Genomic DNA, 27,480 nt, shown 5'->3' with positions numbered 1-27,480 from the left:
AAGAAGTCCACCAGGTTTAGGAGGCATGATCTGCCCTTAACAAAGCCGAACTGGGTAGGGTCCAGTGTTTGGAGGTTCCCAGTGTTTCTGTTAATGAGTTCCATGATGATGCGCTCCATAGCCTTGCAGACCAAGCTAGTCAGGCTTATAGGGAGATAGTTCCTGGGGTCTGTTGTGGCTCCACCTTTATGAAGCGGAATAACTGTTGCTATGCGCCAGTCTATGGGTACGCAGCCTGTGGAGAGGCTGAGTTTGAACAGTGTGTTTACGTGAGGGGTTAGTTCGTCTTTGAGCTTGTGTAGGACGCAGCCTGGGACACCGTCCAGTCCCATTGATGCTGTGTTTTTGGCTTTGGAGAGGGCTGTTTTAACCCGAGTGTCTGTGACTTCAGGAGCTCTACATTCGTCTGGTATGGTTATGAGCCCTTCTGGGGGTGAGAGGGGGGGGGGTGAAGTTTGCACTGAACCTGTCTGCCAGGATGTTCGCAATATCAGTTGGTTCAGTATATTTTGTGCCATTCTGCACCACCTCCGAGCAAATCTGAGCATTGCCACTTAGATTCTTGACATAGTTAAAGAATGCCTTGTGGTTATCTTTAGAGTCCTTGGCAATTTTTCTTTCGAAGCTCGCCTTGGACGATTTTATGAGGGATCGTAGTTTCTTGCTGATACTGATCAGGGATGTCTTCCCTTCTTGGGATTTTACTCTTTTCTGTACTAGTTTCCTCCTTCTATTGTATAGCTTGTTTATGGCAGGGGTCCACCACACTGGTTTTCTTTTCTTGGAGGAGTGAGTCTTGGCTTTGCTTGGGATACCACGATCCATGAATTCTTGTAGGTGCCCGTAGAATGCATTAGTAAAGGATTTTGCAGCTTGGACAGCGTTATCTTTTAGCATGGGGGCTTTGAAACTTTCCACCTCAGGCTTAAGTAACGTTGCTGCACTTGTTGTTCTGAGGGGATGCAAACAGATCACAGTATGGTTGGCCCCAATGGCTGAAGATCAAGTCCGCGACTGATTGACTGAGGGACCACTTGTAAGGGGTCAGAATGTACCTGCTGAGCTTCTCTGCCAGGATGTTGGATTTCCCTGGTATGTGAGTTGCAAGTAGAAAATGTTCCAAAAACATCACCCATTCCCAAACTCTCAAGGCCTCCCTGTAGAGCGGGTAAGAGCAAGTTCCTCCTTGTTTGATGATGTGCCACACCACAGACATCATCTCCAGAACACTGATTTGCAATCTCGTTTCTGTGTGACCACATGCCTTGGACCACCTTTCCCTTGAAAAGCCCCACCCCCATCCCAACTGGGAAGCGTCTGTGGTGACCATGGCTGAGGGGGATGGGAGAAGGAAAAGTCTGCCTAAAGTCAGGTTGTTCGACAGCAACCACCAATGTAGATGCCTCTGGCAAACCAAAGACAGCTTGATAGGAACAAACAAACAGAGGCTGGCAGAGTACAGACCACTAAACAGCCAGGGTCCATTGAAGGACTTGCATAAAATACCTTGCAAAAAGGAATAATGGAATGGCAGCCAACATAGATCCTAGAGCCTGGAGTATCAGCCTTGATGGTGGAGAAGCTCGATTCAAGATGGCTTGGGCATGATCTCTCAAGGTTTGAATGTGATGAGGGTGAAGAGTGGGAATGGCAATCTGGTTCAATGTGCCCAAAATAGCTTCAATGAATTCTAAAGTCTGCAAGAGGGATAGGTTCAACTTTGCCAGATTTACAGTGATCCCCAGGTGATTGGCAAGGTTGAAGAAATAATCCCTGGCCTGTAGTAGTTGATGCTTGATTGGGGTAGTGCAGAGCCAGTCATCCAGATATGGAAACACCTGAAATCCTTGCAGTCTCAGGTGAGCTGTGACTACTGCCATGCATTTGGTAAACACCCTGGGGACTGTGGTGAGTCTGAAGGGTAGAGCCCTGAAATGAAAATGACTGGCTCCTAGCCGGAAGTGCATGTAACTTCTGGAAAGTCTGTCTATTTTCATGTGATAGTCTGCATCCTTCATGTTTACTGAGCACATCCTTTCGTCCTTCCGCAGCAGTGGTAGAATGGACTGAACTATCACTGTTCAGAACTTTGCCTTCTATACAAGCAAATCTAATTTGCTTAGACCAAAATGAAGCTCAGGTTTTCTTTGGCAATAAAAAGAAGCAAGAGTAAGTTCCGAATCCTCTTTGTCTGCTCGGGACCACCTGGATGACTATTTTTTGTAGAAGATATAGGACTGCGAACTCCCTCTGACTGGGTGGAACATCAAGGAGTCTCATGTTTCTCTGAAGGAGGAAGAAGAAAGAGAATAACATAGCCTCTAGATATAATCTTTAGCACCCACTTGTTTTGTGTTATATCGGTCCAGGCGGTAAAGTGCATAGTTTCATAGTATAGTACTAGGCTATCTGCCCTGGGGCATTTGTAAGCCTAGCCATAGTGATGTGGCTTTTGCCACCCTATGAAATGGTACAAAAAATGTACAGAATAAATTTAGAATACTGTGCCTCTGTCTAGTAGTGACACAATGAAGGTCCCCTTATATAATAGAATTAGTTTACTGTGCCCCTGTCAGGCAGTGACATAGATGTGACCCCTGGGGTAAACTTACGATCTCCCATCCACTCATTAAGATTTCTCTTGAAGAGAGTCAGTGAGGGGCTCTTCCTAATATGAACTGGGATCTTGTTCCAAAGCATGGGAAGCCTCTGGGTTATGAATCTATCCCTCCAGCATGTCCTATTCATACTTGTGCCGAGGTTTAAGTCTTTAGCTCTCGTGGTCCTGATGGATTTGGATTTTTTGAGGTGGAGCATGTCCATCAGATCCTGATTGGATATGGCCTTGTACGTCAGGCAGAGATCACCTCTGAGCAGGCAGTATGCTACTGAATAGAGCTAAAGTTTCTTTAGTCTGGCAGAATAAGACATATGTTGGAGACCCTTGATCCTCTTGGTGAGGTACTTTTGTGGTCTCTCCAGCTGTTGCAAATGCCGGGTGAGGTACATACCAAATGGGGCATTGTACTCAATCATGGGTCTGATGAGGGATGAATATAGGGGTACAATGACATCCTTGGATCTGGATGTGAATCCCTTCATGATGAGGTGTACAAGGTAGAATGTTTTTCCAACCACTTTGGCAACGTGGGTGTCAAATGAGAGGTCGCTGTCGACTTGGGTCCCTAGGTCTCTGAATACTTTTTCCGTGCTCAGTGGGTTGCTGTCTATGTGATAATTTGTGGGTACTTTGTTTTTCCCAAAGGGGATGACTATACATTTTTTGGCATTTAGTTTAAGGACGTGACTCTGGCACCAGTTGCCCGTTTCTGTGAGGCCTTTTTGTAGGATGTATGTGTCTGCTGGAGTTATCGACTATGGTGCCTAGTTTGCAGTCATCTGCGAACTTTGTCAGCCACAGCCCTCCCATGTTTGCTTTAACATCTGAGAAATACATGCCGAACAAGAGTGGGTCCCAGGACAGATCCCTGTGGGACACCACTTGTGGCTGGCTTTGAGTCTGACATTGCTCCAGCGATTTTAACTTTATGGGTTCTGTCCTTTAGCCAGTTTGCAACCCATCTAGTGACATAAGGGTTTACTTTTAAGCTGTTGAGCTTATCTATGATGCCTGAGTGGGGTATTGTGTCGAAGGCCTTAGCCAAGGTCCAGGTATGCTGTATGGACTGCTTTGCCCTCATCAATGGCTCTAGTGACCGTTTTGAAAAAGTCAACCAGGTTTAAAAGGCAGGATCTGCCCTTTACAAAGCCGAACTGGGTGGGGTCAAGTGTCTGTAGGTCCCCTATGTCTCTGTTTATGAGTTCCATAATGATTCTTTCCATAGCTTTGCAGACCAGGCTGGTTAAGCTTATGGGGCGGTAGTTTCCAGGGTCTGTAGAGGCACCCCCCTTGTGGAGTGGGACCACTGTTGCTGTACGCCAGTGTTCAGGTACATATCCCGAAGTGAGGCTAAGGTTAAACAGCATTTTTATATGTGGGTTTAGCTCCTCTTGGAGTTCACGTAACACGCAACCCGGGACACCGTCAGGTCCCATTGATGCTGTTTTTTTTGCTTTGTTTAGGGCGGTTCTCACTTGACATCTGAGATGACAGGGAGATTACATTCAGCTGGGATAAGTATTTCTTCTTTTGGGGGTGAGGGAGGTGAGAAATTTGCACTGAACCTGTCAGCCAGAATGTTGGCAATATCTGTGGGTTCAGTGTATTTTTTTGTTGTTGTGAACCAACTCTGAGCATATCTGAGGGTTTCCGCCCAGGTTTCTAACATAGCTGAAGAAGGCTTTGTGGTTATCTTTAGTGTCCTTAGCGATTTTTCTCTCAAAGTTGGCCTTGGATGTTTTTATGAGAGAACGTAGTTTTCTGCTAATGTTGATCAGAGATGCCTTCCCTTCATGGGATTTTGCTCTGACATGCAGTAGCTTCCTTCTTTTGTTATACAATTTGTTTATGGCTGAGGTCCACCAGACAGGACGCTTACCTTTGGTGGAGAGGGACTTGGATTTATTTGGGATTGCATGATCCATGCATTCTTGGAGATGTCCATAGAAAGCATTTGTGAAGGATTCGGCATTGTGGGATGTGGTGTCCACTGGCACAGTGGGCTTAGAGAATACCATCTCAGTCTTAAGAAGACTGAAGTCTGCTTTTGAGAAGTTTTTCACTGTGGTCTTTTGTGCTGGGGGTGGAGGTGGGATATGTATATCCAGGGTGATTAGTTTGTGGTCAGATCTCACTAGTGAGGGGTATACTTCCGGTGTGGAGCATTTTGTCCCCATGTTTGTGATGATCAGGTCTAGTATATTATCTCTCCTAGTGGGAGAGGTGACTAGCTGTTCCAGTGCATTTGAATTTATGAATTCCAGGAACCTTTGGGCTAGGGTATTAGGGCTAGAATAATGTACCCAATCTATGTTTGGGTAGTTGAAGTCTCCCATTATGATGGTATTTTGTGATACATTCATATCCTCCAATGTCTTCAGGAAGGCTGAGTGGGGTTCTTGAGATTGAGAGGGTGGTCTGTAACATGCTACCAGTTGTATAGCAGTTTTGCCTATGGTTAGTTGCACCTGTATGGTCTCTGATGCTTCATGTGTTGCTACTAACCTGGAGGTGTGGGTGTCCTTGATGAATATGGACTCTCCCCCTACCTTTGTGGTTTAGCCCGGGTTTTGGGGCCGAAAAGCATGATACGAGGTATAGCCTGGTAGCGCTGGGGTGCTCTCAGGAGCCTTGAACCAGGTTTCAGTTACTGCACAGACGTCTATGTTCTCCATGCTGAGGAGTGCATCAAGTGCCCGCATCTTGAGATTTAGACTTCTGGCGTTGAGCAGCATTACCCTTAGTTTTTTTCATTTTTGTTTTCTAAGGAGGTGGGTTTGTCTTTTGAGCCTTGCCTAAAAAAGGCACTATAGGGGTGGCAAGAGCCTTAGCCAATATCCGGAAGCCCAGTGGTGACAGGTGTAAGCCATCCCTTGCGAAGCAGCGTGGCTTGTCCAACATGTCATCCCAGGCAGACAGACAATGGATCCCCTTAGAATGACACCAGTACTTGAGACAATTATTAAAGCTGATCATCTTGTCTTTGTATTGTGGTATCATTCTTGGTGAGGGCAAGATGCTGCTCAGGGTCAGGGTCATACCAGCCTGGGCAACATAATCAGAGAGCTCCTCTATGTCTCTTTTCATGTAATCCAGGGAGGTACGTCTCAGGTCATTCACACCAGCATGGACAATGACGGAGTCATATTTGTACTTGCTTTGGAGTGACTTGAGTGCGTGTGTTATGTGGCGGATCCTAGCTCCCGATATGCAGCTCACAGTCACCCTCTCCTTGTTCAGCCTGATCAGCGGGACATCAGTGTGTCTGACTATAGAGTCACCTATTACTAGTGTATCAGGCAAGGTGTTTGGCCTTAAGGGCTGTGATTGGTTGACACACTGATTTATTGAAGTATGTGTTGCATGTGTTTTGTTTTGAGGTGGTGGATTTTTGGATGTCTGCTTTGGGAGCCTCTGTTGTTTTCGTAAGTTTTTTATTAGAGCCTCCGAGTATGTCTTTGTGTTTTTATGTGTTTGGTTTGCAGTTGTGGTAGGTCTATGTGGGACTGGGATTGTTGTGTGTGTGGTTACCATCTCCTCCTGTCTGGTCATGCCAGCACAGAGTTGAGAGAGTTCAGCCTCCAGTTTGGCTATAGAGTTGCATCTCTCACATGTATTTGTGTTTGTTGGGAGAAGAAGAGGGTTGTCTGTGTACATGAGACAATTGTAGCATTATCTCAAGATACCCAGATTGACCAGCTGAACTGGAGAGGACGCCAGTAATCTACCACTCGACATGCTAGAACAGTATAAGGGAGTGCTGTACCTTTAAGGGAAGTGGATATTCACAGGGGTGGTAAGTAGATGTAGTGCTTTACTTAGTACGAGAGTGCTTACTTAGTAGAGAAGTATTGAGAACAAGTGCTAGGCTTATAATATAGTGAGTAGTCTGATTATACTAAGAGCAGAGCTTCCTTAAGGGAAAATTTGAAGAGCAGACCTGGTGGAGCCAGAAGAAGTTTAACCTTGTTTAACCGCCGCTGAGCTATGCGCACAACCATGCAAAGCCGTGCAAACGTGGATTTTAAACAGTGAACTACAAAAGAGCTAGAAATGGTCCAAAACAACCAATTACCACAGCTTCTTGTGCTGAGGTCACTTCCTACAGGGACAGGTAGGCTGCTCAAGGCTCCCCACTCCCACTGGTGAGCAAAGAAACTTCCCTCTATCCAAGTAAGGTAATGGACAACACAGGAACTACACCACAGCCCAGAATACAGCAATGCCTGGAAACTGGTCTAAACTAGTCGAGAAGAGACGGGAAAACAAGAATTATATTTGTTTTTTTGATAGAAACACACAAAGATACAGAAATTACCCCTGACTGCCTCCAGAGATGAGCAGTTGGGCAGCACTTCAGGAGCGCTGGTAGGGCCTACTGGAAAAGGGTTCTCTGAAGCTCTGATTCTGCACATCCCCTCTGCCCCTGGGACAACTTCTTGCATTGAAACTACCCCTACAGGAAGAATCCCCATGCTGATCTTGGGAAGACCTCTGAGATTTTTGGAACCAGGTTTTCTTTCTACTGCACTGGTTTCTAGAGAAGGTGCACTGTGGAGTGGAGAACTTGACCCCAATGGCACATAAAGTCTTCCCTTCTTGATTGCTGCAGGTTAGGGTCTCTGACCAATGGACCAAAAAGTGAAGATCCACTGAAGGAGGCATTAAAAGACAACTTAAAGTGCTCCATGAAATCACAAAGCCTCATTCAGGCATGTATCCTAATAGCAATGCCTGAGCCAGCTGCTTGTGAGGCACCTTCCATGGAATGGGTAATCAGCCTCGTGGAAGAATTGGATAAGTACAAAAGAGTGGTCAGCTGGGGGAGACCTTCTGGAAGTCCTCTAACGACATGATCTCAGACAGAAAATCTGACAGCTCTTTCACCAGTTCCCTCTGCAAATGAGTAAAGTGTGCCAGGTAGTTCAATGGTCTTAGCACAAAACTAGCTGAGGTGTAAACATGCTTACCAAATCTGTCCATCGCTCTGGACTCCCTGTTTGGCAGACAGACAATGGAGCTCTCCTCAGCTAGCACCTTTTTGGTAGCTGCTGCTACAGCCATGGCATCCACTGGAATACCTTTGTTCCAACATGGTCTATCCTTGGGGGGAGATAAAATTTGTCCAGGCACTTGGGGATCGGTTAGTTCGAGTGCGGCTCCTTCCAGGCCTGGCTGTACATCAAATCCACTAGCTCATCCACCGGGGAAACCACCTAGCATGTAGATGGACCCATCCAAAAGGCTTCAAAAATACAGGCTTCTCCGAGGAAGGAGGGTGGGCTGACCAAACATCTCTTTGCCACACGATCTCTAAAATGCCCCAAAGGAGACATCCTCTGGTGGTGATCTGGTGGATCCTTCCCCTTCATTGAAGTCCATATCCTCAGTGACGGACTCTAAGGGGGAGTCGATGTGCCTTTTGTACTTCCTCTTATGAGGAATCTCCTCTGTGGGATGTTCAGGGGAGGTCTCGGAAGAGGAGAGAGCTCCCTCTAGGGGAAGTGTATGGAGGGCTTTCTGGACGGGTTGACTCAGGACAGGAATGACACGCTCAAGTCTCTGATCCAAGGGAAGTCAATGGGATGGTTGATAGCTCAAACAGACCATATTCCTATGGCTAGAGACAGCCCTTTGTACCACTAGGAATGTCAATGGACCTGGAGAATCCCTCCCAAGTTTCACCGGAGCCAAGGCTGCAGAGAAGAGCGGGATGGGATCCCCGAGCCCTGTGTCCCTGGTAAAATTGGACCTGAACTGTCCAGTGCCAAAGAGCCGAGGGGAAGAGACAGCTCTGACAAAGTAGGAACCAAGCCCCTCCCCCAAGATCCGACAAGGACACCCCAGGTCAGACACCCACTACAATTCGAAGACAACAGAGCTGAGGAGGTCAAGGCAACAGTCAGAGTGAAGGAAGGCAAGCTCCTCAAACTTGACCCCAGATCTCTTGGTTGGCTACAATCCTGAGACTCAAACCACAGGGACAGCTTGGAGAAGGAAACTGGGCTTGGGAAGAGACACTCGCAGAACCCACAGGAGATGGTGTGGAGAATACCCCCCCAGCTGGATCTGAGTCTTGAATCTTCCTAATCATCCTGTCCACACTGGCCAATAAAAGACTCCTAGAAGACCTGGATAAAGCCACTGACAGAGGTCTGGAGTGCCTAGAGGGAGTGTGTTGCAGCCCGAGGGAAGGGGCTAACAATACCCAGTACTGGCATAGGACCCCTCACTGTAAGATCTGGAGGCATAGGATCCAAGGTGGAGGGGGCATCATCCGGAGAACTCGAGATCAAGTACAACCCCGATGGATCTGAAGAGTGCTTTGCCTCCACTGGAGCCAAAGTAGGTCTAGGATCTGAAGTGGTCAGATCCGAGGGCCTCATAATCTTGGCATGTGGCTCCAAAGATGCCTTTGAAGATTTATGAGGATGCTTCTTGGAGTTGGAGGAACCAGAAAAGCTCTTGAAGAGGGGTTGAGCCACTAGAGAGAAAGCGGTCAAAAGGCCCTTTAGAATTAGCTTGTTTCTGTGGTCAGCAATAGCTCTGGGATTGAAACTTTCACAAACAGAGCAGGCCGACCGCAGGTACTCCAGACCCAGAGAATACACAAAGAATGTACATCGGAATGCGGGAACTTACGGCCACATTCTGAGCACCTTTTGAAGCCAGAGGGTTTCATAGCCATGAATACGCTACACACATAAAAGTAGGAAGAGAACAAACCCCAGTAAGAACCACCATACACAGCTAAACCAACTAAACTAAACCAAACTACTATTACCTTTTTTTTTCCTGTTTTTTTACTTACAGGAGAAAAAGGGAGAGCCAATTAACTAACAGCTACCCAGAAGCAAGGAAAAGCAGTAACAAACTGCTGTTAAGGCAAGGGAAAAGCTAAACACCACACACAATAAAAGGGGAGGGGACGAACTTAAAGGTAGAACAATAAAATTAAGAAAAAAGCACTTATCTAAGGAAAGAACCTAGTAAATTGACTATAATAACTCAAGACTATGCGACCATGTTTGACTCTGCTGGTGGCAAATGTGATCTGAGGAGGTTGGGTTGGAGTGCAGGGCATTGTGGGAAGTGGGAGGAGCTTCAGACTTGGATCCTAGTCTGAAAGGATTTAATCTGTACCCATACGTGAGGGGGAATGAAAGAGACAACATCAGATTGTTTGCTTCCCCACCACAAAAACCACACTGATCCATATCTATCAATTTTGGCAACACCTCTGCCATTCTTAGCTAATATTGACAAAAATATTTATCATTGTGGTCAAAAATTAAAATGGGTTTAAATGAAGCTGGGTCTGAAAGATCTTTGCCATCTTTAGGTAATAAAGCCACCACAGTTTATTTCAAGATGTTGGTGCTTCCCCCCCTTTTAAAATACTGTTAAACAAAATCTTCCAGATCTTTATGACTTTCTTCTCTCCTAATTTCCAAACTTTTACAGGGATACTGCCCCTAGAGACTTTCCTGAAGACTGATTATACATCACTGTTTTTATCTCAATATCTCCTCTTTTAACTATTAGTTGTTGAACCTTGTCTAACCTTGGCATAATTAAGTCTTCCATAAATATTTCCATTTGTACTCTTCCTTCTTGATTTCTACATTTCTCTGCTCTGTACAACTTTTCATAACATTTACAAAATATCTGTAAAACCTACACAGGATCTCTAGTTACTTTACTTGTTATAGGTTTCCAAAGATTGGCGACAACCCTTTCAACGTTCAGTTAGTCATTGTAGTAAAAGTTTTTGTGTTTTGGACTTATCAAAAAATAGTTGCTTAACTGCAATCTTACTAAATTTGTGCATAGTATCCAGATACTCCCTTATTTTAACTTTGACACACTGCATTTGCTCTTCCTCTTGTTCTGCATGACTCCCCTTATTCTACAAAATGTTAGCCTTCGTCAGCTTCTCCAAGCAATTTCTATTACTTCTAAAGCATTATCTCATTCTCTTATTTTGACCCCATTTTTAATTCCATCTTCATTTTATCCCAGTCATTAGCTATAACCTCTGAAAATTTTCTGTCTTCCCTAATAACTTTCAAATAATTTCCACTAGCCTTAAATTCCTCTCTTTTTAACAGGTATGTTGGGAAGTGCCAGTGTCTTACTTTTACTTCATTACCCTGCATTTTTATCTTAGTTTTTATTGGTGCATGATCAGAAATTGCTATGGGATGTGTCGAAGCTTTCAGTTAAATGTACATGTTCCTGTGAAATATAATTGCTATCTAGTCTTCCTCAGTTATTGTAACTTGGGGAATAATATGTAAATTCTGTTAATGTTCCTACTACTGAATTCACATTTTCCATACTGAATGTTTTCATAAATTCCTTAAGAAATCTACACCCCTTTGTTATATTCCCCTTTTAGGTCCCCCTGATATATCCTCACTATTGCAAATCAAGTTCCAGTCCCTACCTATAAGTAATATTCCCTGGTGAAAGCTGATTATTTCTCCCAAAATGTTCTTAAGATGCATAATAGCATTTTTCAGTAAAATATAAATACATGCTATTGCAATCCTCCTCCCTTACCAACAGCCCCTTACTACCACAAATCTAAAAATTTTCATCTTTCTTCCCTCATGTATCACTGCTGGAGCCCCTCTAGCAATTAGTATAATTACTTCACTTTTCCTTTGTCTTGATATTCTACTGAACATCCATTCTGAAATCAAATTTGTGCGCGCATTTCTTTCCAAATGTGTCTCCTGCAGCATTGCTATTTGCACTCTGCATTTCTTAATATAATTCAATACTCTCTACTTTTTATCTATATCTGCAAGGCCATTCATGTTCCAGGATAATATGGACAGCTTAGCCATCATGATAAAAAGCTATTTTTCCTACCTGTTATATAAAAATAGTCTTCTTTAATGTAGATACTAATGTTTGACGGGCTGATCTTTTGCACAGTTGTTTCTTCTCATCTCCATTTGAACCTATGTCACCCCTACGTTTTGTTTTAATAAAAACCCTCAAACAAAAAACTATATATAAAACACTCCACCCTCTATTAACTTGGAATAAATGCACAAAACTATGTACATCTTCAAAATATGAAGTTTAACCCTCCAGAAGGGAACAATTTCCCCAAAATGATGGCTGCACCTAGAGGCATTATCTAACCTAAAATTGAGGTTACACATGCTAAAGCACATGCTACAGCCTGAATTCTCGCTTACTCTGAATGCAGTCTGTTCTTCTCTTACCTCTATTCCCCTTCCCAGATATGAAAAACAGCTTCCATTCTTTCAGAAACATTAATATTTAGCCCAAAGAAAAAGTGCACTGGCTATCTTTAAATAAAACTAAATTGCCCACTGTTCTATTAACTGCATTACAGTAGTAAGGCTGCTAGGGAGGCTGTTACCTCTTAATTACTTCTCAGTTTCAAACTTAATTTCCAGTTGTATTTGTTGAGGTTGCTAAGGTGATAAAAACTTACCAACTCTTGAGATATTATAATATGTGTATTTTTACACCCCAACCCCCACCTTAACAACCCAATATTAACGTAAAAATGCCTTTGCCCAGCCCTTCTTTTTTTACATTGCAATGCCTACATTTCTTAAAACTAAAAAAAGAAAAAATTTACTTGTTTACTTTAACATCTTTATCACATACAATAACTGAAAATGATTTACAAAATAACATGCAATTTATATCATGAAACATTTTATATAAATACTGTCAAAAAAAAAACTGTTATTTACAGTTACTTTTTCTATCTTTTAGTGTCCTTACAAACATTAATGAAATCAAGTGGGATATACGATTTTTAGTCCCCCATAAATTTAACAAAGTCAACAAAAGTCCAGTCTTTCCAGTTTTTCTTATAAAGACATATTTCACATATGTGATTAATGATTATAATCTCACATTTACTTACTATTCTGTGCTGCTGGTCTTTTTCCTGTTCATCTCCATCTCCCAACCCCAGACTCAGGTTCAAGACCAAGGCACTTAAATGTTTTTTCTAGTCAACTCCTGTGATGCCTTCTGTCTCTCAAACATTTTCCTTTGGAACACTGGAAAATTTCACTAACAGTGTCTCTCTATGAACTTTATCATCAAAGAATGAAACGCAGAGCCCTCTTCTGTTTGATAGCTCATTTTTTGCTGGATAAACTTTTGTATTGCTTCTTTAGCCTGTTCTGCATCAAAAAAGGACTTTGATCCGCCAGGAAAAATATTCTGAATACAACTGGATACAACAGCTTGAATCTTACACATCCCCTCAACATTCCATGATTACTGGGGTAAATTTGCTTCTCTTCTGCCTGGAGTACAATGAATAATTTTTTCAAATGGCATGATTACATCTGTACTAATACAGATCTTGGCTGCTTTCTCGTGGCCAGCTTTGGAGCATACACAAAGTGCTTTCAATTAACAAATCTTGCTGTGAAAAAAACAGTCTAGTTGCTAATCTTTGTTTTCATGAAATTAACACAGTTTGTTCCTTCCAGTATCTCTGGTACATCAGAAAACTACAGGTTTTCCCTACATGCACTATCCTTTAATACTATAATTTTTTTTCAAACAGCTCTTCTTGAGCGGTCTGTTACTCAGCTAACCTTTTCTTCATTTCAAGCCCTGTTTTTTTTTTGCAGTTTCATCAGTTCATCTGAATAGCTGTTTAAAACTTCTTCAATTTTCCAGCCTTTTGTTATTTGAGTTGATATACTCATTCAATGTTATGCTTATTTTTATCAGTTCTGAGCACATCTGATTTATTTTTCCTCTAGATCACTGGAAGCCATGTCTTGTACCAAAGCAGGAACTTGAACTGCTTTTTGCTGAACAGCTGTAGGATTCTTCTCAGTCACTGTTTTCTCTTCACCTTGTTGATTTGATTTTCTTTAGGTTTCTTTTTTGCTATTATACAGACTGTTACTAGCCAGTAACTGAATTTACTAAAACTAGCAGATTTACTAGCCCTTATCTCTCAGCTTCTTTTTTTCACACTGGCAGAGCTGAAATTAAGCTGCTGATCAGTGTGCAACTATCTTGGAAGTCCTACATTTCTCCTTCAAGATCCAGAAGTACCCTATCAATCAGTGGAAAGGGTGGACATGTATACAAAAGCAGTCCTGTCCCAGGGAACAAGACTGCTTCTGTCCTCCAAGCATGACTGTAAGGATGTCTGAACAGAATTTCTCAAGCTGTTTTGAAAGGAGGTGAACAGATCTATTAGAGGCATTCCCAGACATGGATTTGATCCTGGAACACCAGTGCCTTGAGCTTCCACTCGTGAAGGTCTGCCCAGGATTACTGAGTCTGTTTGCCCCAATGTTGTGCTCTGACAGGATGTATGATGCCTATATAAACAGAAAATACTGAGAATTATGCTTTTCAGGCAATCACTGTCAATTAGCCACAGGGCATAAGTCCTCATACTCCCTAAGTTGTTGAGGTATCACATCACTGTGGTTATGTCTGTAACCACCATAAGACCCAGAGTCCAAAGAGGGACTTTCAAGGTATGACACACTGCCATTTCCTAGATATGATGTGCTTCCATGCACCTTTCAGCCCCCGAGGGCCTAGCACTTGCAGCTCCACTGACACAGATCCCCAGTCAAAGTCAAAAGAATCTGTCAGGACATACTGCACTGGCATATGAGGGCAGAAAGGAAACCCTGGATTGATACTCAACTGATCTCTACACCACTGTAATTCCCATCTGATGAAGAGCAGCACCAGGAACTGGGACTCCTGAAAGTGAATGTGCTGTGACAAACAATTTCGGACATATCACAGAATTTTTCTCATATGAAGGAGGTCCAGTGGTAAAATGAGAATTATGGATGCCATCAGTCCAAACATTTCTAAGGATTCTCTTGACAAGGTGACACTTGTCTAAAGAGAATTCCTGAACTATTATCCAGTACAACAGGAGCTTGCCTTCAGGTGGAAAAGCTAAACTCTTGATGAAGCTGATAAAGCACCCCAGAGAAATGAGTCTTTGCGAGGGTGTCAAACATGATGTTAAGGAGGTTCAACTTGAACCCTAGATGGGAGTCCAGATGAAACTTACTCTAGCAATTCCACACACCTGGGCTATGACTCTGCACAGATCAGCAAGTCATCCAAGTACAGAAAAAAAAGTAAATGTCAAGAGTCCATCAGTGGGCTACCGGTATAGCCCAAAGGGCAATACAGAAAACTGATAGTGTGAGCCAGACACAATAAATCTCAGATATCACCTGAAGTGATGAGCAATGGAGATATGAAGAAAGGCATCCATCAAGACCAGGGTCACCAAGAAGTGGTGATCTGGAAACGGTAACTGTCTTGCAAGATGAGCATCTTGAATTTGAGGACCCTTGAAAATGTATTCAAAAAAGGAAGGTCCCCCGCTGGTCTATAGGACTTCCTTTATTGAGTAACCAATAAATATCTTGCTTTTTCTGAAGGGACTAGATCTATGATCCTTGAGTCCAGAATCTGCTGTAGAATAGGATGGAATATCAAAAACTGATCCAGTAGATGAGGGGGAACCCCCATGAACAGAGATGGAAGATCTTTCCATTTCCATCTGAAACCTTTAAAAATATGTTTGCATCCATTTGCTAGAAACAACTGACAGCCAGGCCGCCTTGTTGACAGCTAGCTGGAGAGATGAGGCACCTGATGGGGGACTTAATAAAAATGGGCATCCCACCTCAGCATATTCATAGGTTGGAGGGGGGTTTATCCTTATGAGGAAAATAATCATTCTTGTTAGGCTTGGCAGAAGTGTCATCCTGATGTTTCCTTTTATTACTTTGGATTTTGTTCAGCTGGAACGTCTGCTGGTTAGTCCACCAAAATTTATCTTGCTAAAAAGAAGAGAAATGGGGAATATGAAACATTTTCGATACCCCTTGCATCAAATTACCTCTGTCATCCCCGTGTTTTAAGGATCTGATGAGTTGCTGTACCAAACACACAACCAGACTCAAGAATAGAATTTATAATCTCATTTTTTAACTCATAAAAATTCCGGCAGTGTAACCCAGCATACCTCCAAATCATCCTGACAATGCTGCATTTCTAGAAAAAGTATCAGTAACCTCCAAGGCTTTTAGAGCATGTTTTGACACTTGAGAAATATCTGATACAATATTTTAACATAGTCCTTTTGCTCTGCAGGAAATAATGCAACAAACTCGTCTAAAATGAACATGGATCTCAACATAAATTGCCACATAAAACACTGGAAGTCAAAAATTTAAAAAGTGATAGCATTGGACTATGCCAGCTTCTTTCCCTGAGATTCTAGCCACTTGAGGGACTGGGTAAAAAGAAGACATAGTCTTCTAATTAGCACATGTCACTAGGGAACCAAAGCAGGGCCTGGAGACAAAAGGGCTTAAAGGCTAGGTATGGCCAAGCAATCATAAATTTCTTCACCTCTTCCTTAGGTAAAACCTCAATGAACAGAGGGAAACTACAAGCATTCTAGAAGACATCTCTCAATGCTGGATCAAAGTAGGAAAAAAAACACTCTGTTTGGGTCTCTATCAGTCTGTTATCAGTGGAAACAGACTGAGCTGACACAGACAGGTCAGAGTCCTCAAACACAGGACCCATTTCAAAAAGAGGATTCTTAGCAGACTGACCAGGGGTGGAAGCAGCAGCATTACTATAACCTGGTTATGCACCCCTTATCCGGCTACTTGAGACATGGGTATGTCCAAAGCTACAATCTTAGGTGGGAAATCAGTCAGAGACTGATGCCCCACAATGAGAAGGGTCTTCTGTCTCTTTTTAGCATATATTATACAAGTGGGAGAATCCACAGAGAAAAAGTACAATACTGGCAACAGATTCTGCACCCCAACTTCACCTGCACCTAAAAGGTTCGATTCTCCCATACCTGAAACAGGCAATGTTACAGCCCCAAAGGCCCCTCATGCCATGCACAGTTGTGATTCTATGACCACACCTAGGGACCTGGATGTTAACAAAAGGCACATGTTTTGACAGCCTGCGTGAAGCTAAGGCTACTGCGGAGTCACAAGCCAAAAGATACGGCAAATTCTTCTTTTTATTCCTTCATTTTTTAGGTACAAATGGGGAAGATGATGGGGGGGGGGGGGGGCAGTACCTGAATCCATCAAGAGACAGGCAAAAAAACAGCCAGATCAATAACAAAAACTGGCACAGTCAGCCCCATAAAAAATGGACAAAATCCCACAAAAGGTCCCTCTAAATAGCAAACTGAAGTCTACTTCTACAGGGAAATGTTGTGGAAAAAGAGCAATTTTAGTAAACAAGCACAATGCAAAACAAACATCACATAACCCCACCAATATAAGTGACTGAAGGCTATTTTAGCCTAACATTAACAGCAAGAATCTAAAATAGCTAGGCTAAAATAACCTTAAACCAAGAATCAAGTATAATACTAAGTAAAATTCCTGTCAGAAATGTTACATAAAATAGCTCCAAAATTATGATTTAAAAAAGAAATTTGCTCAGAAATGTGTAAATCTACTTCACATCAAATACTTAATCCAAACCTTAGGCAAGGCAGTAAATATAAACTTAAAAAAAAAACTCCTGCCAGAAATGTTTCACAAAGAAAATGGCAGCAAAATTGCAATTTAAATGAAAAAAGTATTTTAAAATGCTGCAAACGTGCAGAGACCTCAAATAATCATAGCCCCAAATAAATTGCAAAAACAGCATTATTTCCTGTCAAAACTTTCAAAAGGAGCTTTAATCAACAAAAATAAAAGTTGTAAATTACTTGCGGCTCTCGCAGCACGAGACAATGAGAGGAACTCCATTAAAATGACCTTAGTGCAGAAATTCGGTACAGGCATGCAGAAATAGAGAGAAACACTATAAAAGGGTTAAAAACACAAACTCAGAAAGAGCTTAAAATAAACAGTATAGGTCTTATACTGCAAGAGAAACCATAATTAAAAGTATAAACATACATTACATAAGAAAAAATAAGCAAATCAAGAATGCACTATTCAAGCACTGATAGAAAAATGCAGAGGAAGAAAACAAAACCCAAAAGGCGTTTCTTATCTGAGCTCAGCGATGATATTATCAAGATGGAGAAGCAATATTCCAAGAGACTTTCCTCTGAATCCATCCATCCATCCACAACCACTTTTTCCCATTTTTGAAAACGGGATCAGGGTGTCATTTTAACTACGGCACAAGAAAACTGACGGGGTCCTGTCTGAGACTGTGAAGGGTTGTCCTGGTCTTGCCAACTGACTGTGAGCTCTGGGCTTTGACAAACTGCCAGAGGGATGGTAGCAGGGCACTACTACCCGTACACCAGCAAGGCAGTTTGTTTGTTGAAAATGATTAGGTTCATAGGTCTGAAAATTACAAACTGCTGGCTGTCACGTAGCTTGATTGGCACAGCTCCCCCGCCATACTAGGCAACTTCTTGATGCAATAATTCTGCATACAGCAAAAAATAATGGAGGGGGACAAAAGACGAGAATAGGTCACAGATTTTAAACATTGCTCTTACAATCTGAAAAAATTGTTAGAATAGCAGGTTTTACAGTAGCATGTATTTTATGAAAGACATGACGTATGAAATGTAAATGTTTGTCTTACTTGCTGACTTTATTCCTCAATGATTTGCTAGAAAAACAAAAACTTTATGAGGAACACAACAAAAATATGAGACAAAAATGTGGATATTCTGCAAAATTCTGGACACGTGAGAGGTACTGTCCCCCACCCCCACACTCATGTGCAAGTGTATGCGCGTGCACACACACACACACACACACACACACACACACACATTCTGTGATTTCAAACCTTAGGACAGGAAACTTTCAGTGCTGCATCTCCTGTGAAATGTAAGGATTTAAAGATGGACACCTAATTGTGTTGATAACTGAAGGAAGACAACTTTCCCCTCTTCACTGATAGTCTAACATATCAGAAAGGCCAACAAAACCCCAGTCTTACTGATGAAACCTCCCACTTGTGGTGAAGGAACTGACAATGCTGTTTAATTCTCACAAGTTAATAGGAGGAGGCTTAACTTACCTGAAGCATCTGTCAGTGGCAACTATTCCTTCATCACTACCACCAGATGAACTAAGGTTGAAAATGAGATAAGGCTATGTTTGGAGGTAAGCAGCAGAAAAGTATAAATACAAACTAAAATAATTCAGCAGATTTTGAAATCAGTAACAAAGAAGCATCTGGCACACTGGCAAAAAGGGGACAATTGGATCTCACAAAAATCCATAGTGAAGCTCCAAAGATTTCCCTGTTATGGAAATTAAATAAAGTGTAATGGCAAATTCTTAGAAAGAAATAGAAAAAAGAAGATATCAAGTTTAATGTGGGAGTTTATATAATACATATAATTATGGTGATGTTTACTTATGTGTGTTTGCCATATGCCAATATATATTGTACCTATCGTAAGAATGCCTTCTAGAAACGCTGTATAATGGACATTAAAATGTCAGAAGCATTAAAAAGTTGAAACTTGCATCACACTGTATTTTCCACGTACTGCTACTTTCATTTTTTTAAGTATGTATATATATTTACATATGCATTTAAACAAACATTTCATCACATCCATTTCTGTAGCTCCTGTAGCCTGTACAGCCCCACCATATGAAAGACAGCATGCTTAGTTAATAAATGGTGTATTACATATGACCTACAGCAACACCACTAGTAAAAACACACAGCAAAGGTTTGACAGAACACTCAAAAGTGGTTACATCACTAAAACAGTCAATGAATATGCTGTTACTTATTAAACAAAAAAAAGAAGTTAGCTATGCGGTCATATAAGCAGAAGACGTGCACAGAAACGTTTCACTTTTAAAACACACACACATACCCACATACACTTACAAATCACAAAGGCAAAACATTACAACATGGAATTCTGGCAGCAGATACTTTTTTTTTTGGGGGGGGGGAGGTGGTGGAGAGAAGAAAATTAAAGAAGCTGCAAGACAAAGCTGCAGATCCCAACCTGTTGTGTCACTGTGGTGGTGAAGCGGCAGTCTCCTTGCTTGTCTCTGCTGAACACAAGTTTCCAAAGGATGATGTCAAGGAAGATTGTCTAAGAGACATTGTAGTAGGCAGGAAAAAATTAAAAAAGCTGCCAATCATTCATTATTATCATGCATTTTTTTTTAAATATCACCAGCAGAAGAAGCTATATACAAGTGCAGGAAAAGACAAAAGGTCCAATATTCCAAACTCAGCAAAGTGGAATGCTGCTTTGTGCTGTGCATTTCTCATACCTAACATTCAGGAATACAGTAAGTCTGCAATGCTCCAACTGACCAAAACAGTAAATAGAAATAGTGCTATGACAAGCAATGCTATATTGAAATGAGCTCCTGCCACACACAGCACCAAATGTAGCAGTGCTGGTCACAAAAAGAGCAATTCAAAAGACTTGACTCAGCATGTGAAGTGTGAAAGCATCTGCATGCTCCTTATTTGCAAAACTGAATTCAGAGTGTTTACGTTTCACTAAATCCACATAAATGCCAGTATCCACTATGAGAAGGATATTCCTGCTGCCTTACTTCTAAGTTAAAAGGTGCTGTCAACAGAATATGTTGCTAACTCCTTTTCCTCTGCTTCTTGGATCAACATCAGAATAATAAATTGCTCTTTTCTAGTGGTCTCCCTTTCATCTGGTCTTCATCATGTGGCTGTTTATATTAATCAGCAATGCACAATGAGACCCATACTTATAACTGTTACCTTGGCAATTAAATAATGAGTTTGACATACTCCGTGGCCTCTTGATCTCTTAATAAGCTCTGGCTATGTAAACCTTTTAATGTCCAGGATAAAGTTTTTTTTCTGATTCACTGCCTAGTTATGAACAACAGGTCATACAGCCACACATTTACCATCATACTCCACTCACAGAGGTAGTCTAATATTGCCCAACTAATATATAAACTGTTCACTCAACAATGTTATTAAGAAAATAAATAGCTCTTATAACAACTGCCACCTTACCAATGTTATTAGGGAAAATATAACACATTAACAAAGTACAGCTGTTTAAGAGCTTACCATAACAGCAGATGTCCTGCTGATCACTTTTACAGTATCACTAACAGATGGATTGCAGCTCGCTGTCAGGTCGGTGTACCAAAGCCATGTCCAGATGATGATCTCAGATCATCAGAGTATAAAGCCGGACATATGTACAAGATCCTCAGACTATCTCCAAGCCAGAAGTGGTCTGAAGAAAATGGAAGGAGGAGATCAGTCAGCTAGGAGGGGCTTAGTTTGAAAAGGGTAAGCAAGTTTCTCCACAGAAAGGCTGTAAAATCCTGGGATAATGAGTTTGTGTCTGTAAATGTAAGGCATAGTGTTTGTGCCAACAGGAAAAGAAAAGAAGAGAAGGGGAATAATGTGGGAGGGAAGGAATACTACAACAGAGATCAGTAGGACAACTGTACTATGAATTGACTGTGTCACTTTCGCAGTGTTCTTAACAGATGGGTGACTCCCAGACGTAGAGAGAAAGAAGAGTAGCAGGCTTAAGATGGAAAACAGGATGAACAGTCCAGGAGGTCAGACACAATAGTTCTGGCAAATACTGCCCTTGACCTGGAGAAGGCATCTAGCTCGTACTGTTTTGTGAAGCTGTAAACAGATGACCAAGTAACTGCTTCTAAAATGGACCTGGTATCCACCTCCCTTGCAGAAGGCACCTGATGAAGCCACTGCTCAAGTGAAGAGTGGTTTGGCCATGTGGGTAAAGTCTTTCGATGGTGAGAGCAGCAGAAGGAAACAGCCTTTAACATCCAGGAAGCAATAGTTTGTTGTGAAACTAGCTGTCCTAAGCTGGAATCCATAAATGAGATGAATAGCTGATCTGTTTTACTGATATCCTTATAGGTTCATAGGTGTGTACTAGGCTAATGGCCTTGGAGCCTTTATAAGCCTAGCCCACAGAAGTACCCTGGCATCATGCCACCCGACGTTAGTTCCCAGTGCCTCTATCAAGTAGACCACTGGAGTGATCCCAGGGTGAATTTTCTATTTCCCATCCACTCATCAAGATTTCTCTTGAAGAAGGCCAGTGAGATGCTCTGCTTGACATGTATGGGAAGTGTATTCCAGAGCATGGGCATTCTCTGGGTTATGAACCTGTCCCTTCAGCATGTTCTGTTGATTGTGGTAATGAGGTTGAGGTCTCTGGAGTGTGTGGTGCAGAGTGACTGGAATTTCTTTAGATGTAGCATTTCTAACAGAGCTGGGTCAGGCATGGCTTTGTAAGTCAAGCAGAGATCGCCTCTTAGTAGATGATATGAGATGGAGAATAGCTGGAGTTTTTTTGAGTCTGTCCACGTAGGACATGTGTTTAAGGCCTAGGATCCTCTTTGTGAGCTACTTTTGTGGCCTTTCCAGCTGTTGCATGTGTCTAGTAAGGTACAAGCCAAATGGGGCATTATACTCGATGACAGGCCTAATGAGGGAAGAGTAGAGAGAGATGATGACCTCTTTCTTCCTGGATGCAAAGTTTTGCCCAGGTACAAATCTCAACTGTCTGTGAAGAAGAGTGTAATAATTTTTCCCTCCCCTATTTTGGAGGTATGGGAACAAGACTGGCAGATTCATTGATTGCTTGGTTGAGGGTTAGCTCACTAACCACTTTTGGCATGAAAGATGTATTGGCCCTGAGGCTTACCCTGTCTTTGTGGAAGATGAGGAAAGGTGGAGTAGCCATAGGACCATGGAGTTCCAAGACACTGCTGGCTGAACTCAAAGCCAAGAGAAGCACTGTTTACCAAGTTCGGACTTTTAGAGATGCCGAAGTAGCCATTTTAAAATGGGGTAAAGTGAGTTTTCTCCAAACCAACATTAAGGCCCCATGGTGGGCGACAGGTTTCCTTGGGGGGAGGGGGTTAAGTTGTAAAACTCCCCTAAGAAAAAGCTTAACCTCTGTCTTGATCATGAGGGTGTCTCCAAAGGTAGGCAAGCATTAATGACAGATAAGTAAATCTTAATGGAAGAGTAGGCTAACCCCAAATGTAATATAAGTTACACAGGTATTGAAGTACTGTGGGGGTGTCTGATAGAGGGGATTGGAATTTGTGTTTAAGGCAGCAGATGAAACATCTCTTCCATTTGGTTGTGTAAGATTTCCTGGTGTTAGGTTTCCAGGATTCTTGTAGGACTCTATAACAATTTCTTCAGAAAATATGTGTCTTGTAGGATTAGAAACCTACTGTATCATCCCAAAGGTTAGATTGAGTGAGATCAGATTGAGATGAAGGAGCTGCCCTTTTTATACAGTGATTAGATGTGGTTTTGGAGGGATTCTCCAGTAATTTCCCTTTGATAGGAGAAAAAGGAGCAGAAACCAGTGCTGTCTTGGTCAGAAGGGTGCCAAAAGCAGGAGTTTTGGAGATTTCTTCTGGACCTTGTGAAGGAGCCTTGGCAGCAGAGGTACATGGGGGGGGGACACAAAAAAACTTCCCCATCCACTGAAAGGAGTCGTCTCTCCTCCAGGCTAGAGATGATGGATTCTTTGTGCAGAAAAGTGGAGCAGGTGAAGCCCAGAGGATGCAAACAAGTCTATGTGGGGAGGAGACAGGGTGGATAATCACAATGGATATCACTGCAGTGGCATAGGTACATTACAATAACAAGGTTTTTGGGGGTCCATTTCATATATCTGTAAATACCTCAATAAACCTGCACTCACAGAGGAATTTCTTGCCATCATTTGAAAGTTTATGTCTCATTAACAAAATGTTACAATATATGTCTAAGTTTTACAGTATCCAAGATATGACAATTTGTTTGTGAAAGTACAACAAAAGGTATTTTATGTTTGTGTGCATTATAATGTATTACAGTATTTATGAAGAGACTGTAAATGCACTACCATCACTATAAGCAACACTTCTTACTGACAACATTGCTATCTCTAAGTTTTAATACATTTTATTGTTCACAAAATATTTACATTTGTTTATCTTATGCTTTTTAAGTTTATTTTTCAGAAAATGCTCTGGAATGCAAGATGTGTACAGGCTGCTAGAGGTGTGACATTCCAAACTACAAAGGTGTTAATGATTTAAGTTTCTGTTTCTTCTTCTTAGGGATGACATCTGCCTGAAGCAGTTTAGGGGGTTCTGAGCCTTGTCATATTTCTATCTGGGAATTGGGAATTTCTTCCCACACGGGGATCTGAGGGATTCCTCAAGGGCCCTCTGAGATAATTAGTCACTGTTCTTTGATGGGCTGGGTCACCTGCAAGGCCTCAGGAGCTATACTGACCAGTGGCAGGGTCGCAGTTGACGGCTCGTGAGAAGATGACTGGCGTACCATGGGTTCGATCACCTGAGAGATTCTGAGATGATGGAAGGAGAATCCTCTCTGGGTCTTTTAAGTTTTATCTTAGGTGGGAGGCTGATGTCCTGTCCTCTTGACATGGTGGACTGGGCCAAGTGCTTCAGACTTTCGGTCTCGAGGAAGGTATTAGGTGCGGATAACCTTAACCGTAAGGTTTTAGGAACAAATGACTGACAGATGGACAAGAATTTACAGTCATGTTCAGTGGCCCAGACATATCAGGCACTTAGTGTGAAGTCTTTGTACAGGATTTGTCTACTGCACTCATATTTACCCATCCTAGCTAACATCTAACAACAATTAGCAAAACAGCCAAAAGTTTAGAAAGGAAGGATCTGCAATGGTGCACTTATCTGATTGGACAAATAAAGCTATGGTACTGAGCATCCAAATGATCACAGTCCATCAGGTGCAAGAATATGCGTTCGGGCTGGTGGTGAAATACTCTTGAGGATCTCGTACGTACATCTGACTTTATACCTCAACGAGCTGAGGTCATCATCTGGCCATATGCCCTAGGAAGGTGATACTTTGGTATCCTCTCTGAACATCAGCGAGCTACAACCCATATATTAAGAATACTGCATCAGTGACTCACTCAGGACATCTGTCCCTTCTCCAGCATGATTACAAATATAAATACCTCATCTACCTTAATTCCAAATTCTCAAGAGTGTTGTATCAGCAAAACAATTCACTGCAGAATTTACTTTTCAGCCACCCGATGAAGCTCTTAGCTAAAATCTTCCTAGCTGTACATGTTGAGTCTGCATCTTTTCCCCAGCAATATATCTTTATCTGTGAAACAGAAGGAATTTGTCCATAAAAGGAAGGAGGAGTGGACTATCTCTGCCTAAATACTTTCCTATCTAAAAATAGTATGATGATAGACCGAGGAAATAAGGATCCCTTCCCATATGTAAAAAGAAGTCTAACATGGCCCACAATTAGAAGGCAGATGGGTAGGTCAATGTTTTGATGGTTCAATCACCTGTCAGGATCTGGAGGTGTGGCATGACCTGCATAGCTCTCCCATCCTTCCCTAAGTTCTGGATCATGGGAACTATTCATTGCAAAATAGGCACTGAATGTCCAGGTTATACTGTATTGTGAATGTATAAGTAGCACTCAAGGTCAAAGCAGCAACTGTGCCCTGACCAACCATGGAAAGGCAAGAGATACAGTGACTTTGCTACAGTGATATCCTTTTAGTGATATGTTTGCTTTGTTTGTCTTCAGCCAACAAAAAAGAAAAATGTTTCTTTTTCATAATTTTTCTCTGCATAAGGTAAAAAGATCTTGATTACCTTGAAAACATCTGTTGAATGGTCTTTACTCCTTTTGATTTAATTGAAAATACATACATATTAATTTAATTTATTTACTACATTTATTTACCGGGATAGTCCAACTGGGTAGAAAGCTACCCCTTTTCAATGGAGGCTCGGGAAGAAAGGCTCCAGAAAAATTCCAACATTACATAAAGAAAATAGTACTCAGAGATATAAAAGTAATCGGCAACTATAAAAAATTTAAACAGTTTATCCAATAGTAAACTGTGATATAAAAGTAATCACTATACAAAGTTTAAACAGATTACCATTATTTATCAGAAACATTTAAAGAGCTATGACACATATCTGGAAAACAACCTGGTAGAAGGAGATAAATGGCAGAAATTGAGAATTAGTACTCAGAGGTGAGAGAGAGAGAATGCTTTAAGATAGGTAGAAGGAAGAAGAGAGAGAGGGATAGGTTGAGGACAAGGAGATATTGTACCAATAATTAAGGGTACACTGGAAGATAGAAGGGGCAGGACATTTATCATCCAGTTGTGCATGTATAGTCAGAGGTATCATTTAGATATTCTCTAGTTTGTGCATTAATAGAGATGGTGTTTACTGTGTTTCTTAGAGAGGAAGGAGTTCCAGATTTTGGCCAGGAAAGTGCAGTACAAAAAGTCAGCAGCTGAGTTGTTTGCTTTTGTAACAGTTAATAACATTTTGTCAGTGGATTTCAGCTGTCTACTTGGGTTATAAAGCTGGAGAATATTTTTCAAACTAGAACATCAGGATAATAATGAAATGGTAAAGTACAACTTTAGAAATCACATTTCAAAGAAACTGGATTAATTCTTAAGGTCCCTCAATCTCTGTGGCTAACCAAAACTTGCTCCCCGACCACAAATCTTGAAGTTCAGAAATACTTCTAGTAGAAGTTCTGACTATAAAAGTAGTTTTTCAAGAAAAGAAAATTCACATAAAATTGTGAATTCAAAGGCAAGCAAATCCAATCTTTCAAGAAGCAAGCTTGGATCCCACAGAGGTGGGGCTGCCTAGTTGATGGTTTAAAGTAAATCAAACATATGTTTAGTAAGGTGATGACAAGTATAACTGGGCCAACATTTTGCCCACAACTGGACAATGACAGTCAGCATTGCTAAGAGCTAAACTTCAACAGAGTACTACAAAGCAGCTTCTGAAACAGATAATACATACTCAATCACAAATCCTGCTCACACATAAATGGAATCAAAGTCTTGTGATCTAGTCCAATAGGAAATCACTTCCATTTATGTGTGTGTAACTCTGGAACAAAACTGTCTTGCTGCCAAAATTTTGAGAAGCTATTTTTAAAGCTCCAAAGCTAGCAAAGTCTACATCCTCAGAAGCAAGGAGTGTAGTTTTAAAATACAGAAATCCAGACAATTCAGATGTGCCAGTACAAACTGATGCATAGTCATCAGAAGAGACACATGGTTTGGGGGGGGGGGTAGCAGGACCATCTCATACAGCAAGGGATACTAAATCTGGCATTTTAGAAATAGTTTTTCTCTACAGACTTCTGGATCCAAGATTCATCTCCTCCACTTACCCGTAATTCCCTTCCATCTACTGAATTACCTAAGAGCCAAAAACTGGCAAAGTAAAATTGGTAGTGAAGATGGAGGGCAGGAAAGTTAAGGAAAACGATAACACAGATCTATCATTACAGTAAGTATATAACTTTCATATCTGCTATTGTCTCTTCCTTCCATCATCAACTGATGAGGCGGAGTCACCCAGCTACTACACATCTTGGGTGGTCTCAAGGATGGATACTTTGGAGAATGGCTGAACCAGAGGATTCTCTAGACGTAGACTGCAAGTCCAGCTTTATTGAGATAAAAAGGTATGTATATTGGTCTAAGTAGCTGCTGCACAAATGTCATCAATAGATATTGTAGAAAAATATGCTGCTGAATTGCCTTAGACACATGAGAAATGCAGTCAGATGGCCACCTCGAAAGAGTCACTCTCAATACTATTCCCAATTTGACTGAAGAGAAGGACACAAAAAGTTGTTCAGTCTCTCTAACAGACCAGTACAGTGCAAGTAAAATCTGAATTGTTGGTGCGTGTCCAGAAGGTGTAGCATTTACTTTCCTTTATTGGAAAAGTGAAAGAAGGAAACAGGGAGATTAATGACTTGATTCAGTGAGA

The 27,480-nt window shown here is 41.6% G+C and overlaps 1 protein-coding gene across 1 annotated transcript in view; it reads right to left on the bottom strand.

Moving 5' to 3' along the window:
• ATP13A3 (ATPase 13A3) overlaps window positions 1-27,480 on the bottom strand; it is a 2,707,264-nt gene that overhangs the window by 231,617 nt on the left and 2,448,167 nt on the right. The window contains exon 33 of the mRNA XM_044070296.1: window positions 19,632-19,721. Coding sequence (XP_043926231.1) covers window positions 19,632-19,721 — 90 coding nt within the window. The remainder of the gene's footprint in view (window positions 1-19,631; window positions 19,722-27,480) is intronic.

Source organism: Protopterus annectens, chromosome 4.part1 (genome assembly GCF_019279795.1).
Source record: "Protopterus annectens isolate FY-2018-M chromosome 4.part1, PAN1.0, whole genome shotgun sequence".
Taxonomy (NCBI): domain Eukaryota; kingdom Metazoa; phylum Chordata; order Ceratodontiformes; family Protopteridae; genus Protopterus; species Protopterus annectens.
Note: the sequence above shows the minus strand (reverse complement) of the source record. Positions and strands in the feature narration are given on the sequence as shown.